The sequence below is a fragment of the Engraulis encrasicolus genome, chromosome 6 (assembly GCF_034702125.1).
Source record: "Engraulis encrasicolus isolate BLACKSEA-1 chromosome 6, IST_EnEncr_1.0, whole genome shotgun sequence".
In the NCBI taxonomy this organism is placed as follows: domain Eukaryota; kingdom Metazoa; phylum Chordata; class Actinopteri; order Clupeiformes; family Engraulidae; genus Engraulis; species Engraulis encrasicolus.
Genome location: NC_085862.1, coordinates 10604604 through 10623406, shown reverse-complemented (window position 1 = coordinate 10623406; position 18803 = coordinate 10604604). Strand labels below are relative to the sequence as shown.

The 18803-nt window shown below is 44.5% G+C and overlaps 2 protein-coding genes across 4 annotated transcripts; one reads left to right on the top strand and one right to left on the bottom strand.

Moving 5' to 3' along the window:
* Positions 1 to 81: 81 nt before the first annotated feature.
* Positions 82 to 10464, top strand: ccdc17 (coiled-coil domain containing 17). Its single transcript, XM_063200380.1, has 14 exons — positions 82 to 2491; positions 2800 to 2934; positions 3085 to 3282; positions 3707 to 3836; positions 4567 to 4720; positions 5249 to 5356; positions 6060 to 6184; positions 6584 to 6789; positions 7460 to 7636; positions 8221 to 8306; positions 8694 to 8909; positions 9190 to 9418; positions 9717 to 9827; positions 9960 to 10464. The coding sequence occupies exons 1-14, from the start codon at positions 2078 to 2080 to the stop codon at positions 10080 to 10082; spliced, it is 2412 nt and encodes an 803-aa protein (XP_063056450.1). The 5' UTR covers positions 82 to 2077; the 3' UTR covers positions 10083 to 10464.
* A 1920-nt stretch (positions 10465 to 12384) lies between these two features.
* On the bottom strand, positions 12385 to 18488 carry nasp (nuclear autoantigenic sperm protein (histone-binding)). 3 transcript variants are annotated; one of them, XM_063200575.1, is made up of 15 exons: positions 18294 to 18488; positions 17505 to 17549; positions 17296 to 17409; positions 17089 to 17169; positions 16830 to 16939; positions 16188 to 16685; positions 15912 to 15976; positions 15739 to 15812; positions 15323 to 15396; positions 14988 to 15176; positions 14251 to 14423; positions 13912 to 13986; positions 13428 to 13511; positions 12880 to 12996; positions 12385 to 12553 (listed from the first exon to the last, which is right to left on the bottom strand). In XM_063200575.1, exons 1-15 carry the CDS (start codon positions 18329 to 18331, stop codon positions 12542 to 12544), a joined length of 1749 nt encoding a protein of 582 aa, XP_063056645.1. In that variant the 5' UTR covers positions 18332 to 18488; the 3' UTR covers positions 12385 to 12541. The 3 variants fall into 3 exon arrangements, with proteins under 3 accessions (XP_063056645.1, XP_063056648.1, XP_063056647.1); XM_063200578.1 differs by lacking the exon at positions 16188 to 16685; XM_063200577.1 differs by lacking the exon at positions 12880 to 12996 and having other exon boundaries at positions 18294 to 18487.
* Positions 18489 to 18803: the final 315 nt, after the last annotated feature.

Below are 18803 nucleotides of genomic sequence, written 5' to 3'. Positions count from 1 at the left end.
TCTTGCTTGGGGGGGGAAAACGAAGACTAACTCACAGATAACAGAAACTATAATCCTGATTTAACATGAAACAACTTCATCCGAATGTTCTTTTCAGAAAAAAAAAACAAATAAAAAATGGCTTTGACACCTTTTTTGGCGAAGGCAATTCGTAGCTTTAGCGTTGAGATAAAAAAAACAATCATTTGTGAGCCCTGTTGCCAGCAGCACACGCTTCCAATCACTCAAGGAATAAGTCTTTAAAACTATCTGGAGGAGTGACTATGAGCTACGAGCCCTTCACAAACCCATACACACTTATACACAGTGCACTGTTTTGATGCACGGCAGCTAGTGAATGAAAAAACCACACACACACACACACACACACACACACAGGTGGATGTGTGTGCTGAAAAAAATCCTGGTCCTGAAGGCTAATGCACTCTTCAAGCTGGTTTACTGAGCAGGTGACATGTTATGAACACACCGTCAGAGCCCAGTGGCTCCCCACCCATGGTGGTTTATAGAGAGAGAGGGAGAGATAGAGTTTAGGGCATAGTGCTTTGAGAAACCAGATCTATATTGAGGTGCGCCTCTGAACCTGGGTGCAAACGGAGGAAGGTTCACGCTTGATGATGATGATTAACTGGAACATGCTGTGTTCTGTGGAATCGTGATGCCTCTGATGTGCTGTTTACGTCAACTTTGTTTGGTTTTGTTAACGTCTCATGATTAAAAAAAAGCAAACATGAGAAACATGTTCTTTCTCTTGGTTAGAGAAATGTTTTCACTAGAATGACTTTAGCACCATGACCATAGTCTTCTTAAAAAACAAAAAAAACTGCGTTCTCCAGGTCCTTGATTAGAGAATTCCACAACACAGACACATACCAACACAGACCCATTTCAATACGTTATTTGAATGTAACCAGGGACGGCTTGCTAGAAACAAGCTGTAAAAACACCAGACAGTGCATAAGAAACGTGGTTTATATTTAAATGTTTGGCATTAATTGTTTTTTTCTGATCATCTGGCTCAGGCAGAGAGCAATGTGTCTTGGAACAGGCTTTGGATGGTGATTGGAATGTGTGCTATAGAACCCTTGCAGAAGATAAAAGAAACAATTGCAGTTTTTTGACAATTATGACACTTAATCCCATCCCCATGCCAATATTTCTACTGCTGTTTAACGGGTGTGGCGCCATCATTCTCTAGTTTTTATGAGGGACTGCTGTTGTACATGATGGTCTTTGACCAGGTTTCTGCTCTTGTTTTGGTACCTCTTCTATTTCAGCTGTTAGGGCATACACGGCTTATCACAAGCTTAAGGTTGTTTTTGTTGTTGTTTTTATTTTGGTACAGCTGTATAAAATTCCCACATTGACTAGTTTTTTTTTTGTTTGCATTTTTTTTTGTTCCTGCAACCTTGATATTCAGGGTGGATTGTAAAGAAATATAAGAATAAAAAAATGTGAGTTTTGGAAGATTATTTTGATAAACTTATTTGCAGACTTGAGGATAATGAGAGGGTCTTGTGTGGGGGTTGATTTGTAAAGACAGAAAAACAAACTACGACATCTTGAAGAAAAAGAGCAAAGAAAATTGTAATAAATATTTTACATCAGTTTGTCAGTCATGTCTACCATTTCGTTGAATGTAAAATATAGCAAACTAACAGAAGTCAATGGCATATCAGTGCCGGATATACATAATAATCAGTCGCCATAGCACTGTCTGGGAGGGAGGAGAACATGACAAGTTATTCTGTCACGTCTACCCATCAGTTTCACTGATTGTTTGCCATCTCAGCTGCCCAGGTGATGGTTGCATAGTTACTGTAACTAATAACAAACTAACTGAGAGATCAACAGAGAGAAGGGCCTCGGGCTACTGATGTGAAAAGGTGTCCAGGCCGGTGATATTGGCAGAAAGTACATCTAGGACAGCTCTCTAAATACAGTTTTGCTTTTTCAGTCGTAAGTGAATGGTGTCTTTCAACCCAGTTGAGTAGTTGGGGTTAGGTCAGCATCTGTGTATTAGTGAATTAGAGGTCGACTCACTGAGCTGATCAGGAGCCTCTGGTACGGCGTACAGATGTGGGATTCACAGGAGTTCAGCTGCCGTGACTGCCACATGGTCTTCCGGTCAGGGGGGCTCCTAGACAAGCACAAAGCGCGCTTCTGCCTCGGGAGTGATATCGGAGATCCGTCCGTGCTCCTCCGGCAGGGTCGTGTGGAGTTCGCCAAACCTGAGACGGGCGCCTGGAGAGGTCTCGGGCCCAGTAGGACCAGAACCCCGGACCTCATCTCTGTGAGACTGCACTTGGCTCTGTCCATATCTCTCTCACACACACACACACACACACACACACACACACACACACACACACACACACATTCTTCATCTCCAGCTCATTTACTGTCTGTCATATCCCTCTCTCTCTCTCTCTCTGTCTCTTATGCGTCTTGGCTAAAATTACATACATCTGGGAGATCTAGCACTTTTATGGTTTAGTTTAATATGTGTTCAATCATTATAATGTCCATTATTCATGGAAAACAAGTTGTACATTTCTCACCATTATTCATAGTTAGACACTGCGAGATGGAACTAGCAGTGTTTAACTAGATGGAAAAAAAAAACCAGACCAGGAAATAGTGGGGGAAAAAACGACAAGTCAATGAGCAATATGCATATTTATTAGCATATGTGGCTTGTAGCCATATAAAGTCATACTGTATGTGGCCTGTGTAGGCTTATAAAATCACCCAGTGTCAGTGAACATAAACCTACCCTCTCCATCTCCTGCCATTCAGCTGAGAGAGAAGAGAGCAGAGAGGATGAGACAGAGTCGGTTGTGGGATGAGAAGGGTGGTGGGGGAGACGACACCCAGAGAGACATGCGGGGCAGCATGGATGACACCACGACCCTGAGGAGACTCACCAACGAGGTAAACATTACTGCTCATGCAAGACAACAACTGGATGCACATCTCTCTCTCTCTCTCTCTCTCTCTCTCTCTCTCTCTCTCTCTCTCTCTCTCTCTCTCTCTCTCTCTCTCTCTCTCTCTGCAAAAATGTATGGGGTGTAAATGATTTTGTGCTGTGTTTATTACATATATTATGGGTATAATCTGTTTCATGGGTATAGTTTAAAGGAATGTAATGTAATTTACTTGGTATACTTTGTGGAAATGAACAGAAGATATTCTGTGTATTCACAACTTTTAAAGTTTGCAAAGCTGCGGATGTCCATCCAGGAGAGCATGAGCAGTCTTCCTCAACAGCTGCTCTCAGAGGTGAGACAATTTCTTCTTTTCTGTAAATGGAAACCTCGCTAAAATAATACCTAGTCCACACCAGGGCCAGTTAGTGTACTCACTTCAGAAATCTGATTCTTCTGCTATACAGCTAATAAGGTTCCAAATATCCACAATTCTAACTCAAAGGCTGAGGTAAAGATGTGTGAGCAACTGTGCATGTATTCAATTAACTGACATGAATAGTAGTAATCAGTAAATAATATGTGAATAAAGCAATGCATTTCATTCTCTTGCAGCCAAAAAAAATCAAAGGTCAAAGGGTGTGTGTGTGTGTGTGTGTGTGTGTGTGTGTGTGTGTGTGTGTGTGTGTGTGTGTGTGTGTGTGTGTGTGTGTGTGTGTGTGTGTGTGTGTGTGTGTGTGTGTGTGTGTGTGTGTGTGTGTGTGTGTGCTGTATATTAGAGCAGTTCAGGAGTTCAGGAGGCACCTGGGGAGGTGGGTGATGAGCGGCTGAGAGAGATGTCGGAGCAGCACGGCCAGCAGCTGGCTGAGATCCGGCTCCAGAGCAGCCTCCTGGAGCAGCGCAAAGAGGGTGAGACACATAACAGGCCTGCCTGGCCTCACATGGTTTCAGCAGCCTGGAAAGACTCTTCACTGTTATATGTTGATGCCGTGTCAATCAATGAACCTGCTGGCCACACTATGTGTATTATAATCCTGGCCATGCACAGATAGGGACAAGGTGGTGCTAAATCCACCAAAACAGGACAAAAATGCCCTTTGTGAAAGTTCCTTTTTGTCAGTGTACTGTGGTCCATCTTTTTTTTTTTTTTTTACAAAATGCCCTTTGTGAAAGTTCCTTTTTGTCAGTGTACTGTGGTCCATCTTTTTTTTAAATATATTTAAATGGGCTTTTATGCCTTTATTTGACAAGACAGTTGAAGATGGTGACAGGAAGCGAATGGGGCAGAGAGACAGGGGAGGATCGGGAAATGACCCCGGCCGGACTCGATCCGGGGTCCCCGAGGGTGGGCATGCAAGCCCAAATGTGGGGGGCTTAGCGCGCTGCGCTAATGCAGATGCAAAACCCCCCAAGTGCCTTTTCAGAAAATAATCTTAATTCATTTAATACAAAGCTATCAAAATTGCATATTTTTACATTTTATTTCTGTAATATAGCTATTTATATGTATTATCAAGTACATGAATGTAAACCAAACCAACAACGGGGTTCTCTAAAAAATATAGAAGTGCAGGTCTTCAGAAATGGAGTTAGGGGGTTTTGCATCTGAACTCTTCAATTTGTATTTTGGGTTTGCTAGAGATTGAACAGCGGCTGGCTGCGCTGGCTGGGCTGGCCAACACGAGTCATCTGGAGAGGCTGCTGCAGGAGCTGAGGGAGCAGGAGGAGAGGAACCAGGAGGCCCTGCAGAACCTCAGCACACAGATCAGCATCCTGCAGGCCCAACAGGAGAGGTGAAGGAGGAGGATGAGAAGAGAGAGAGAGAGAGAGAGAGAGAGAGAGAGAGAGAGAGAGAGAGAGAGAGAGAGAGAGAGAGAGAGAGAGAGAGAGAGAGAGAGAGAGAGAGAGAGAGAGAGAGATGATGATGATGATGATGATGATGATGAGCTGTTGCAAACCTTGTATTGTATATACAGTATATTATTCTATGTCCGTTATTCATTCAAATATGTTGGCAAATTATTTGGCAATAAAAATGTCTGAATATTTGTCATGGCAATGAAGTACTTTGATTTGAACTGAATTGAATGAGAGAGAGAGAGAGAGAGAGAGAGAGAGAGAGAGAGAGAGAGAGAGAGGGAGAGAGAGAGAGAGAAGGAAAACGTTTAAAAGAGCTATAAAGGGATGTAGAAAGCACAAAGCCCTAGACGGATATGGATGTAGTCCGATGCAGCCACATGCAGCTCAGTCGTAAGGGGAAGAGGGAAAGGAGTAACTAACTAACTAACTGAGCGCCAGACATGCTGTGTGTCTTATCTCAGGGCCAAAGATGCTGAGTCTCCCCCAGCCTCCCCTGAAGACAAAAGGACGCCGCACGTGTCTTTTGACCTCATATCCTCTGTGGACGGACCACTCTCCAGCCAAATAAGGTCTGTGGAGCCGACAGCTATCTTCTGTTAATAGGTCACCACCAGCCAGAATCCCGTCTCTCCAGCCCCCCTGTAAGACAAACGGTTTCGTTTGCCACAGACCAAATCCCTCTGTGTGCTACTGTCAGGCTTCTTTGTGGCAATTCCATGATTGAGTTTTTCATCTCAGCACACCATGGCTAGCACTAGGGATGGCACAAACCGCACCGAAAACCGAAACCGTACAATTCACACTCATACCAAACCGAACCGTGCAATCCGTCGCAAACCGCAATTCATGTACTGCCCAGAAAAATATGTAGAACAGACATTCTAGGAGTATCTTATCCAGTCTCTCTGATTAAAACATTAGCGTATAAGACCAATCAGAGGATGACACAATTAAAATCACACCATTTTCACATTATGAGCCTATACAATAAGCCTATTATAAGCCTATACATCACTTTATAACTGCAGTTATATAAATATTGTTTAATATTCCCAGTGCATCATTTATGATGAACTAAAAAAATGAACCGTAGAGAACCGAAAACCGTGACCTTGACACCGTGATATGAACCGAACCGTGAATTTTGTGAACCGTACCACCCCTACGTAGCACAGCTCTTTTTTTATACTTTTTTATACTCTTTAGACTTTTTATAGTCACTGTGTGGATGGCAGTTTGTTTTCATCCTCTTTTTGTCTGCTGCGATGGCAGGTCTCTGAGGCTGGCGTACATGCAGTCTGGGGGAACTGACCCCGAGGTTCTGGCTCAGATGCATGACCTGCAGGCAGAGGCCCATACGCTGGAGCAAAAACAAATTAAGCGGCACCACAAAAAGAGTGAGTGACACACAGCTGGGAGCTACACTCAGCCTGCATCAGGTCCATCTACTTGCTACTAACTCTGTTGCTTTCCACTTGCTTTCCACAGTGGATTTACTTGACTTATTCATTTATTACTTACGTCACATTACCTTAACTCTAAAATGAAAGCCTTTAGCTAACCTATTAATTATTATTGTTATTATTATTATTATTACTAGTAGTAGTGGTAGTTGTAGTAGTAGTAGTAGTAGTAGTAGTAGTAGTAGTAGTAGTAGTAGTAGTAGTAGTTTTTTAATATGTTGCCTTGTATGGTAGTTTCAAATTTCGGGGCGTCTTTGGTCTTTCACAATTCTCAACAGAACTGTACCTATATGACGATGTCCTCTTTTGATTCACACTCATTTCTCTCTCCAGGAGTCAAGCCCAGTCAAAAGGTTGAAGGTTCCGATCTAACCTCTCTGCAATTGGACAACCAGAGACTGGAGGAGGAGATCTTCAGGATCCAGTTAGCCAGGGAGAGAGGGGGAGAAGGTGTGGCTCAGGGGTCCCCAACCTTTCTGGGTCAGAGGGCTACCAAGGGCTACCCAAGGGCTACTGAAAGTTACCCGAGGGCTACTTTTGTTCCAAACCCTTTATTGATGTCTTGACATCATTCCCAAACCACACTAGATTGAATGATAATTTGCTTAAAAGTTACAAGGAAATATTCTTTACAGGCTATAAAGAAATAATCTCATATTTAAATTCAGAAAAGCATTAACTGTGACTAAAATCTTGTAGTGACTGTTTATTAACATCCTTGGTGGGCACCTCAGAAGCTCCTGGAGGGCTACCTGCCGCCCGCGGGCACAACGTTGGTGATGCCTGGTGTGTTACTGGGGCTGTACCTTCACGCTCTCTAGACTCAGTATGATGATCCTAGATTGAGCCAGTGGCATGTGTTGTCAAGACTCTTTTGGATTCCTAGATGTCCCAAAAAGGTTTAATCCCATTGTGATTGTACTGTGTATTACACACTTCGAAATGCTGTGCAGGATGCTCAATTGCGAACTTGCGACCTTGGGTTCCATGAAAGGCGCTATATAAAACCATGTTATTATTATTATTATTATTATTATTATTATTATTATTATTATTATTATTATTGAGGAGTGCGCTAAGCACAGCATATCGAAGCCTAGGGATATGTAGGGTTCTGGTGTCTCAGAAATGCACTAATTCAAATAAATTTGCCTTGCCTGGTTGTTGTCCCGTGGTCTCGTAGCGAGTGCAGCTGTCCAGCACATGCAGAGGCAGCAGGTCCAGCAGCTGTGCAGCCTGCAGGAGAAGATCGAGGGGCTGCGGCGTGAGGTGCAGACCACCAGGCAACACCGCCAACCTCCTGCTCTCCCTCCACCTCCACCTCCACCTCCACCTCTCTTCCCTGGAGGCCCCGGAGCTCAGCGCCAGGGCACCACTGCTGCTCTGGTGAGTATCGGCATGGTTGCCAGATCGGGCAGTTTCCCACCCAATTGGGCTGTTCAGGATGACCATCTGTGGGTAAAAAAGACATAGTGGGTGGGGTGCATACCCTTTCTCAACAGGAGCTGCACAGCCCCCCCAGGGTGCGTCAGGGAGCCCTTTGGGGGTCGTTGAGAAGGAGACAGCTGAGAGGGGGGATGATCAGTTGCAAATGAAGGGCAAAAGTCTATTTTATTTTACATACTAAAGGGGGCTTTGGCAGGCTAATGATTTTGTCAAGGGGGCGAACCACTGCTCTAAGTGTTATTTTGTGTTTATTTTGATAGTTTGATGTGCACAAATAAGTGTACACAGTAAACAAATTCCTGCTTTGGTCCATTGGATGTGCTTACTTGTTTATATCTTGTTTATGTTACTGTATTTTCATATTTGTTTTACTTGTCCAGGGACTGCAGATGGAAATTAGCTATATACTTGTAGCTATAATCTGGCACAAGCCATCTTTTTACTTCTGTAATCAGTGTGTATTGTGCATGGTCCCTGTTGAACTAAACTAAATACACTAAACTAAACTTATATCCATCTGTCAGGAATGGCACAAGGCTCAGCCCTCTCTACTCAGCAGACGTCTCCTGAGCCGTCACGACAGCCTGGGCCCTGCTCCTTATGACCCTGTGTAAGACTTATCCACACAGGCAGACCCTACACTTGACATCATTCATCTGCTGTGTTTTCATTTTTGTCTTCATTTGTGTTGTCTTTGTATGCACAGTATCACAGTACAGTATGTAGACACATGGCAGTATTTGTTTTATCTATGGAGAGAAATGATGAACACTGTCAAGTAGAGGAAATAGTAATATGATCCACACATACACATTTCTTCAACATGTTCTTGCCATTTTGGTCCTTGTTTCTGTTAAATATTTAATGTTAAGAAATCAACATGTATTATGTACCTTTTCATTCTCAAAACAGGTATGTGTGTTGCCCATGTTAATATTGGTGCTGTTACTGTCTGTGAACCTCTTCATGTTTTGTCTTGTTCTGTGTGATTGCGCAGCGCTGGCTTTGTGATTTTCTATGACTTGCTGGTTGGTGCGGATGCCACTCATGCAGTGCTGCGGCTGGTAGCAGGGCTCTTCTCCCATGCCCAGGAACTGGGGCGCCCTGTCCCCCTGCCCGCTGTGCCCTGCCAACCAGCCGGCTCCCTGCCGTACCCCTACACTCTACCCACTGGCAACTATGCCCTGCTGTCTGCCAAGCAGCCAGTGCCCAGGTAAACGCTCAGCTTTGTTTGTTTGTTTGTTTGCTTTCCATGGTCATTAGATGATTGCAACGTTAAAAAAGTACCTTGGCTACATGAAAAAATATATCTAACCAACTGCACTTAAGATCCCTCAGGGATCATTTAAGTTACTCTACTCTACATTAAATGATAGAGAAGAAATGTGTTATGAACACAACACATATTAGTGCTAACACTTACTGTACATTGGTCATTTATTGGTGTTGATCAAATCAAATGCCCTAAGTGTCATGTTCCTTTACTGGCGAAGGATGCAGCCGTCCCCCCTCCTCTCCCTCCTGGTGGAGGTCCAGGTGGCTGAAGGTGCGGACCTGACTGGCCAGGAGGGGGCGCAGCAGGAGCTGGTGTCCTGTGGCTGGACTCGACTGCAGCTGTTTGACCAGCACAACCAGGTGCGCAGCGGACACTGGCGCCTGCCTTTCAGGGTCCTACCAGTACGACCAACTCTGTCCCCTGAGCAGCTCAACTCAGTACCTCAGGCAAGTACAGCTGCTTTATATACAGTTTACAGAATGTCTGTAGAGTCATGGACAGATTTATAGACTGGCCTATTTAACCTTTGTTAGTTAGTTTTGGAGTCCCAGCATTTGTTGCAACCTGGTGTCTAAATATTTGTACACCCCATTACACACATTACAGGGAATGCCATGGAGTGTTTTTTTTATCATTAAATTTAATATCCAGTGCCGATCCGTTATGTAAGACAAAATACAATGATTTGTTTTCCAATAGATGTCATTGCTAATAGTATGCCTTGACTGTTTTTTTTTTGTGCAGCTTGGCAACATGGAGTTATATTTGCGAATAGCAAATGCACGTGACAGTGAAGTCCAGTCCCTAGCTAAAGTTGACCCAAGTGACACCAGCCATTACAAGTATCCTACCTTGGTAGGGAACAGTCATTTTCTTCAATGACACAACTCATTTCATGTTCAAAAATGATATACACATTGTATTAATGCAGAAAGACATTTGAGGGCAAGTGGTTAGTGTGTACTAACGGGGGCTCTTGTTTCGCAGTCACCTGTGGGATTCAGAGGAGCTGCATCGCCCCCTCCAGCACCAGTGCAACCCTCCACCAATCCGGCTTCTTGTAGTGATCAGATGGACCCGCCTCCTGTAGAGGGGTCTAATCAGAGGTGAGAAAGAGATTGGAGTCCCAACTGCTTGGTTCCCTTTGTAAATTTGGTATTCTTGTCAATGTACACGCAAAAGACCCCACTTCTACTGAAAGGGAACATCCAATATCATATCGTACAGATTACAATATTCTTTAAAATGTTGTGACCACACACCTTTACAGTTTTTTTTTTTAAACGTTTTTTTCTATTGCTTTCAGTCACCAATTTATTGCAAATGCTGCATTTGGCCAATTTCTTGGATAATTTGCTGCTGTTATATTTCCAAACCGAGGGTTGGGTCACCTTTCTCACCTTTGATAACTGATCATATGTCTCTTTTTTACCTGTGTGAAATACAAATGTGATGCTGATTTTTGCTGACCAATTAAAATGTCAAACTGGAACCCATTGTTTTGGTGTGAAGTCTTTTCATGCGTCTTTTAATGGTGATATATGTACAACTAATGAATGGTTTGCACCCTTTAAAGCAAGTGCGTAAGAAATTACTCAATCAGGTAATTGCACTGACTACCAGTGAGATTTAGAATTGAGATTAAAACTCGATAGTTTGAAGTCACTTAATGGCTTAGGCTCTAAATATATTGTGAATATGCTTGAGCAATATCCTAATGTCTTAGGTCTTCAGAAGCTCCTCTACTGGTTGTGCCTAGGGTCAAATGGCATTTAGTCATCATGCGGCTAAATGTTGGAACCAACTTCCTGTCCAAATTAGAACTGCACCAACAATATCTTGTTTAAAAAAATAAAAACTGCTTTACCCTCCTCTGCCTTGTGATCGTTGATCTACCATCTAGTTTTCCTTCTGATCCTTAGCTCATTGAAATGACAATTGAAACTGATTACATCTCCATTTTAAAAATCTTTTGAAAGCCTAACTCTGCATGACTGTATGGTCACTGGACTCATGCTTGCCATTATAAATCCAGACCAAGCAGTCAAAACGGTGGATAAACAATTGAAGGCTCTTACACAGATTATCCTATGGCAGTAGATTTTATTAATCCAAATGTTTCATCCAAGTAAAAACCTCCCAAGTTTAGTAAATATGATGTCTGCACCAGGGGCGTAGGCAGAAATAAAACCGGTGGGCCCAGAAAAAAAAAAAAAAAGGATGGGCCCAACCCGAAAGAGTGTAGGTAGATATAAAACCGCGCTCAAAAATGATACTTTGAAATTTAAATCATAGAAATCACAGAAGAACCAGACTCGACAAAATGAATAATTAATCGCGCTCAGTGCCATGTCATTATAGTTCAATGAGGCAAAAGTTGACTGTCCAGTGTGAATGGGGAGGGCCTGTGTCAAGTGGACGGGCCCAGGCCCACGCCTATGGTCTGCACAGATTTTTGAAAGTTTCTATTGGAAACAAGCAAGTTTCTACTTCTGTTACTGAAGTAATAGCCCCATACGACTTTGTTGCTGTCGATCAACATTGACGAAGGGCGTGAGCGAGAACTTGTCATGTGGGTGTTATTAAAATACAGCGCATTTACAGTCGGCCACAAATATGAACAAGACCACGAGCTCGCACCAGTTTGCTCTACTAACACACCACGTGTGAGGAGTGGGGGGACAGGCAGTGAGGAGGAGCTGAAGTGGGGACCTGTGCATACTTTTGAAGAGGTGTGAGACAAGACCCATATAAACACACGTGAGTTGTTGACCAACCAGTTCATGGGCGCGTGACCTCGGAGGCAGTCCGCAGACCAGCGTTGAAGGGGATAAGCAACTGCAGCGGTTGCAAGATCTTACTGCAGTCGCATTCATCCCGCGATAGTTTGACACCATGTGACATGTCACCTCGTCAATGCAACATCACCGAAATTTCGAAGTTTGAAAGGAAATCTAACAGTCATGCAGCATTTTCGTCCAGGGTGCATTGCTGTCTAAATGCGCATGCATGCATTGACAACTCGATCGCACCTGTGACATAAGGCTGGGCTCTGGTTAGCACCTGCAAAACTGAGTGCTTTACCAGCTGTGGCCAATTAGGTTAAGGTGGTCTGTCAACCTTCATGGGCCATCTTTGTATACATGGGTTCAGTGTTTATCAACAAGGTATTGTGAGAAGGGGCAAAACACTGGCAGCCAACCATGTGAGCTAATTTTTTGAGACAGTTTCCAACAATCAGAGGTTGAGTTGTGCGCAGTCAGGGGAAACAAAAATTTAGAACCCATGTATTGATAAACCATTACTTCCTGACTGGATGTAGACAACTACCAGTCAGCTAGGGTTGAGTGCACATTTGGAAGAAAAAAAAAACCCACTTGAAACCATATGCAATAACGCTCAAGTCAGAATATTGCTTTGCAAATACCTTTATTAATTCCACTACATTATACAAAATTCGAACAAGGTAGATGACAAAAAAGGGAACTTTATTTACAACAGGTGACGGACAGGACGGGGTAGGTGCATGCTCTGCTGGTAGAGTAAATTGCTGGACAGTCAGAAAGGAATCATGCCGAAGCCTGTAAGGGGAGGAAGAAACACATTAGCAAACCATAACATCTATATACTAATTTTAATAAAACTATGATCAGTTCAATTGACAGTACAGACAGGGTTGCCAGTGTGCATTTGGGGGAAGTGGTGCGCCAACTGCCATCTCCTCTCCTCCCGCCATTAATTAAAATCAGTGCTATGCACCTGGGCAAAGCAAAAACACCACATGCAGACAGCAAAACGGGTTCTAACCAACTGGCAAAACTAAGGTTGTCGGGATCTCCGGACTACAAGTCTAAGAAGCAGCAGGGGTTTAGAGAAGAGGGTCTAGTAATCCTAGCCAAAAACTCGCCTCCTGAACGCCATTGCCGTTGCTGGCGGAGTCCCCGCCGCTGCCATTTACGGTAGCCTCCTGTTTGCTCTTTTTAGCTTCACTGTCCTTTTTTGGGCTCTCCTCCTCTGGTTTCCTCTGTTCAGGAATACAAAGTGAGACAAGACAAAGTAGGTATTCGTGGCATATCGCTGAGCCTACACCACTACCAACTTTCCTCCACAGCTACAGCATGACATCCAAGCAGCAAGCCAAGAGAGCGAAAGCACAGAACTAAGATACCAAACTACTTGTACACAGCACGGCAACACCACACCACAGGATGCCAACACAAGCACAGACACCTCACGACCACACGGACAGAATGCAATTTGCATGCCACAGAAGAGACGGCGAGAGACGGCCTGTGGCATCAGAACGCTGATCAGTTATTAAAGAAGCCTCCCTCCACTTAGCACAAAAGGATCATGGGGCAGATGACAATGGGGGACAATGGAATGGCTTCAAAAGCGGCATGCAGCACACATCAAGGCATTACACGACATGCAACTACGGCAGGATCAACTCACCTTTTTCCTGACCAGGTGGGAGATGTCTGATGTGGGTTTGGAAGAAGAGGCCGCCCCGTCTCCTGCCTCCCTCTTCACCGGGATCTAGAGCAGACATGGCCATTAGTAAGGCGAAAGCAGAGATTCTTTAACTATAGAGATATGCCAACATAATAGGTTGCTATGGGCACCTAACATGACCAGGTTCCGGTCTACCTAAAGGGGCGTGTCATAATACTCCTAGCATTGAATAGAACAGTCCTTAGGTCTGCCTAAAGGGGGATTCCCCCCCCCCTTCCCCTTGCAATAATAGAACCCGGAAACAATGGGCCAATGGAACCTCTCGCTACTCTCTGACAAAAGTGTGTCAATTACACCTTCAGAAAGTAACCAATATTTAATCTGCCTGATCACCAAATAGCTGGTCCCTAATGACTAGAATGACCAAAAACTGCAATTCCATGTGGAGGCATTTCATTTTACAACAGACATGACGGGTGCTCACCTGGCTAACCGGCGTAGAGGATGAAGAGGCTCCGCCATTTTCAGATGGGAAGGCAGATGATGTGGAGGCCCCGCCCTGAGGAAGACCAATAGCAAGCAGGAGAGAGGGCAGAAGACAAGTGAAACATGTTAGATTCTGCCCTTATGCCCCTTTTACTAGATTAGATGGATCAGTCGTTTGTAAATTGATAATTGGATCAAAATATTGTGCAATCCAAAATTTGCAAAGGGTATTAAAAATGTCCCCTTGAATTCAGGGGAACTCCCAATACACAACGAGTCAAACAGGTCAAAGTGCGTGTGTGGAGAAATGGGACGGAGCCTTAGGATGGTGACCCACCATGGTCTGCTGGATGGCGAAGGAGGCAGCGGCAGTGGTCCTCTGGCTCTCCTTGGAGTCCTCCACCTTCTCCTTGATGTCCGGCAGCAGCTGCTGCAGCTCCTCCAGCTCATTGCGCTGCTCCTTGGCTGCCTCCTCACCCTCCGCCTTGGAGATCAGCTCCTGGAGCATGGCTGACAACACACCAGAACATGGGCACACAGTTGAACGTTTTGGAGTGACAGATTTGTACAACATGTAGTTGAATTTTTTTTTTAAAGGATCGGGGTGGGCAGAGCCATACAGAGGTGATTGTCGGGCAATCTCCGCTGTGTGCTAAGGCCGACTTACTCATTAGCAAAATTTGCCGTTTTAGTTTCTCAGTACTACTCAGCGTTGCGAATGTTAGTTCCTAGTAGTGGGTGTAGCACACAGCAAATGCAATGCAGGGAATAAGACAAGACTTGCTGTTCGTAGTAATAACTTCAGATAAAAATCACAGATGGTAAAACTGTTATTATCACCACCGAGACAGTTGATGGTTTACATATTTGTGGTGATTACCCCGCAGTATAGTTCGTTAGTCCTTATTTTTGGCTGTTAATGTGGTGGTTCTATGTTGAGTCTATGGAAAGACCGCCGCTTTAGGAACAACCTAATCTCGCTTAAAGGCGGGGCTGCCATTTAATTCCTGGTCCTCCAATCGCGTAACTCTCCCTTCTGTATGGCTCTGGGGGTGGGGTTGGTGTGTGTCTTACCAACTCTCGTCTCGATGACTTTGATGGAGCTGTTGAAATGGTCAATGGCCGCCCTGAACTCGTTTGTGAGGCTGAAGGTCATGCCAAGTTGGTAGTGGGTTTCTGCGAGCAGCCGGCTGTGAGGTGGCAGGTGTTTGAGTTGCAGGGCCAGGCAGTCCTGGAAGTCGTCAAGGGCCTGACCATAATTACCTTTAAAAAGACAGGACAGGTTAGCAACAAGGCAACCAGGCAAGTCATGTTAGTGTAGGTATTCGGTGTTGCTTCATTTTTAAGGAGAGTTCTTCCAATCAAAGATGGAGGCATTGCAAGCAAAAATTGGTGAAAATGTCCCTTACCAGATTCAGCACCAACTTCTCCCAGCTTTAAGAAGATCTGTGCAGTCACCAGTTGGTCATCCTTGGCTTCTTTCCTGAAATAGTAGGAAAGTCCCACTTTTAGAGTAAAGCGTGGCACATTCAGCTGTAGAATTTTGACAAAAGGTTTGCACACTCCTTTGGATTTTTTCTTCTTTTTATTCATTCATTCATTCATTCATTCATTCATTCACTGGCAATGACGTTTCGACCTCTCGGTCTTCCTCAGAGTCACTGACAAACACAGGCTTGACACATTATCTACAACACCTGTCTGAAGGGGTAAAAATACGTAATATTTTTGTTCAGCACCAGAGGTTGTGCACAAGTAACTCTCTACAAACACATTCAGCTGTAGAACCATCTATACCTGACCACCAGCTCAAAAAAAACTTCACCTTTTGTAGATGACTTTAGCCACCTCCAACATTTCCCAAGCCAGCTGCAGGTTGCCCACTTCATCTTCACTCTCCTGATGGGTGGGATTAGGAAGAAATGTAAATACAGTCTAGAGACCAGACAATGGTGAAAACAATAACCTTGCGTTAGCCATCACTAAAAAAAAACAAACCTTATCCTCAGCATTTCCTTCCCCCTCCTTGTCGTCGTCATCATCATCTTCGTCATCGTCGTCATCTGAAAGGAAATAAAAATTAGGGCACAAGAACCAGACCTGCACAACTACGAAGGCCGGGCATTTTGAACCAAGAGTTGAGTGCGGAGAATGAATGCCATCGTGTCCCAAATCCACGTGCTGGAAGAGAAAAAAAAAGTGCAAAAAGGGGGCCCATCACCAGATCCACATCCCACACCCTCTAGTGCTGCAACTCCTCCACAGCCATTCTACCTCCATCCTCTTCCACCTCCATCTCTTCATCCTGCTTCTCGTCCCCATGGCCATTTTCTTCAGACTTGGCCTGACTTTCGACCTCCTCTGAAGTGTCAGTCTTCAAGGGAGCCTTTTCGGAAGAGGGGTCGCCGTTTTTCTCAGGGAGGGGTTTATCCTCAGTCTTGGCTGCACCATTGGTCTTCGGAGCTTCAGTGCCATCTGCTGGAACATCCTCAGCCTTCTTTTCAGGAGCTTCAGCTTCTGGAACATCCTCTGCCTTCTTTTCAGACGCCTCAGCTGCTGGAACAGCCTCAATCTTTTCAGACGCTTCCTTTACCGCCTCGTCCTTCACCAGCTTTGGGTCATCTGCCTGCTCTTGAACTTTGGCCTGGTCTTCCACCATCTCCCCAGACTCCTTGGTGGCCTCCTTCTCAGCCTCCTCCTTACCCTTCTCGCCATTCTCCTTCTCAGCCATAGCATCATAAACCTGCTCTCGAAGTTCATCCCTGGTTTCCTCTAAATGGCCACAAACAATTGAATTAAGCGTAGGCAGGTGCATTTACTATACCTTGGTTCTGGATTCAACAATGTATATAACACACTACAATCAAAGCCATACTTAACAAAAGCATAGGAAAAAAAATGACTCAAGACACCAACCATCCAAGTTGTCTGTGCTTTCAAACTTGGAGTCGTTCTGCTTTTCACCCTCTTCAGAAGACTCCTCTGGAACCCCTTCTAGGGCATTGCCAAGAACAGTATTTTCCATCCTGCAAACACACAACATATCAACTGATGAGACAGAGAGAGAGAGACAGAGAGAGAGCGAGAGAGAGAGCGAGAGCGAGAGCGAGAGCGAGAGCGAGAGCGAGAGAGAGAGCGAGAGAGAGAGAGAGACAGAGACAGACAGACACAATACCTGGCCAGTTCCAATAAGGCTTTTCCACAGAGGAAGAAGGCTTCACCACATTCATCAGCAGTATCACCGTACTTCTCAGCCCTACACAGCAGCATGGGAACCAAAATACATTTCATTAGATGATATTGCACTACTTCCTGTACAAAATTATTAAGAGACAAGGTCAAAGAGAAGCCAAAATCCCAAACACAAGGAACAGTTACGCACAGCATGCCACATGCATCCTGGAAGACTCCGACAGCAGACACCACGTCCCCCATCACCATGTGTCTGTTGCCAGTTCCGATCAGCTTCTTGGCCTCCTCCAGTACATCCTCCAGGCTAAAATAAATTAAAAGTTTGAAAATTAGTCACTCACTCCTTTCACCATTCACTTGTTTGTTTACACATATCCTCACGCATGTAGTGAGACTCACCCCTCTGCGGTGGCAGCATTGGAAGAAGTGGGTTTCTCATCCATGCTGAAAAAGACAAAACAAAACCGTGAGGAGTTGTGCATGATAACTTTAATAATTCGAGTGAGGAAGCTCATACGGGAGTTCAGCGTGCGTGAGTGGATTGTTAAAAAATGTCATGTATCGTCGTTGCACTACTTGCGCAGCGAACCGATCTCCGTACTAATGAGTAAAACAATTCAGAGCAGACAGCAGAGGACAGCTGACATTTCTGGACAAAAGGTAAAGACGACGGAGGAATGGGGGTCCGTGGATGCAATTAAAATGTTGCAAGCAAAAGAACAGGACACACATCTGCTGGATTCATCGTTTGAGTTGCCACTTCTGACATAGACAAGCGTCCATGGAGTGGCTTCCATTAAAACTAGCAAACATTTTCCTCCAACGCGACTGGCTGATCTGTGCGTCAGTCACACCTCCAGAAACGACTAGGGAGCATCAACGTTGGTTGGAGGGAAAAACACATTTTTTCGCTAGCCAAAACAGAAAGACAACCAACTCGCGTGGTGAATCAACTCCCGCCAACAAAGTAGAACTTCGACCAAGGGTCCCGCCACGACCCATCTTACATATAACAACAATGACTACTTGGAAGTACTAAATAATTGTTCAGACGCGCCATTCTCCCGTGAAAGCTCACTCTGCATCTTTTACATTAGCACGCTAACCAAGAAACACAAAATCACACCAAGCACACAGCGGATAAACAGACAAGCTAAGAACCAACTTCACTTTGAAATTCACCCTTACCTCGCGGAAGTGGAAGATGTAGCGGTTTCTTCTGGCATGTTTAGGGGAAAACGGGATAAATGCACCGCAGAGAAAAGCAACTACCGACAGATATGTGCTCAATATCTGGCAATACCGAAAAGATGGCAGGTTTACGTGCCTTGTTCCTTCACTTCTTCTTTGTTGGCGCCTTTAAATACAGAGCCAATCCTCACTTCCGCTGAACTTTCACCCTTTGACAAAGCGCGGGAGAATGGAATTAAAGGGAAAGGATCATAAGCAGCAGCCGACTCCAATTAAGGAGCTTGATTGCAATGCAACTCAGTAATTGGCATGCATGTGGGCTATTTACCGATAAGCCCACACTAGATTCAGGAGCACTGATTTGTGTCACAGTAGACATGTGACATTTTATTTATGCTATGTATTATACTTTAGGCCTATATTGAAGGTGGCCACCTTTATCACAGACCCTACCCTCACTAGGTCCCCTGAATATATAACTTAATTGTATTGCAAATGCACTTTCTA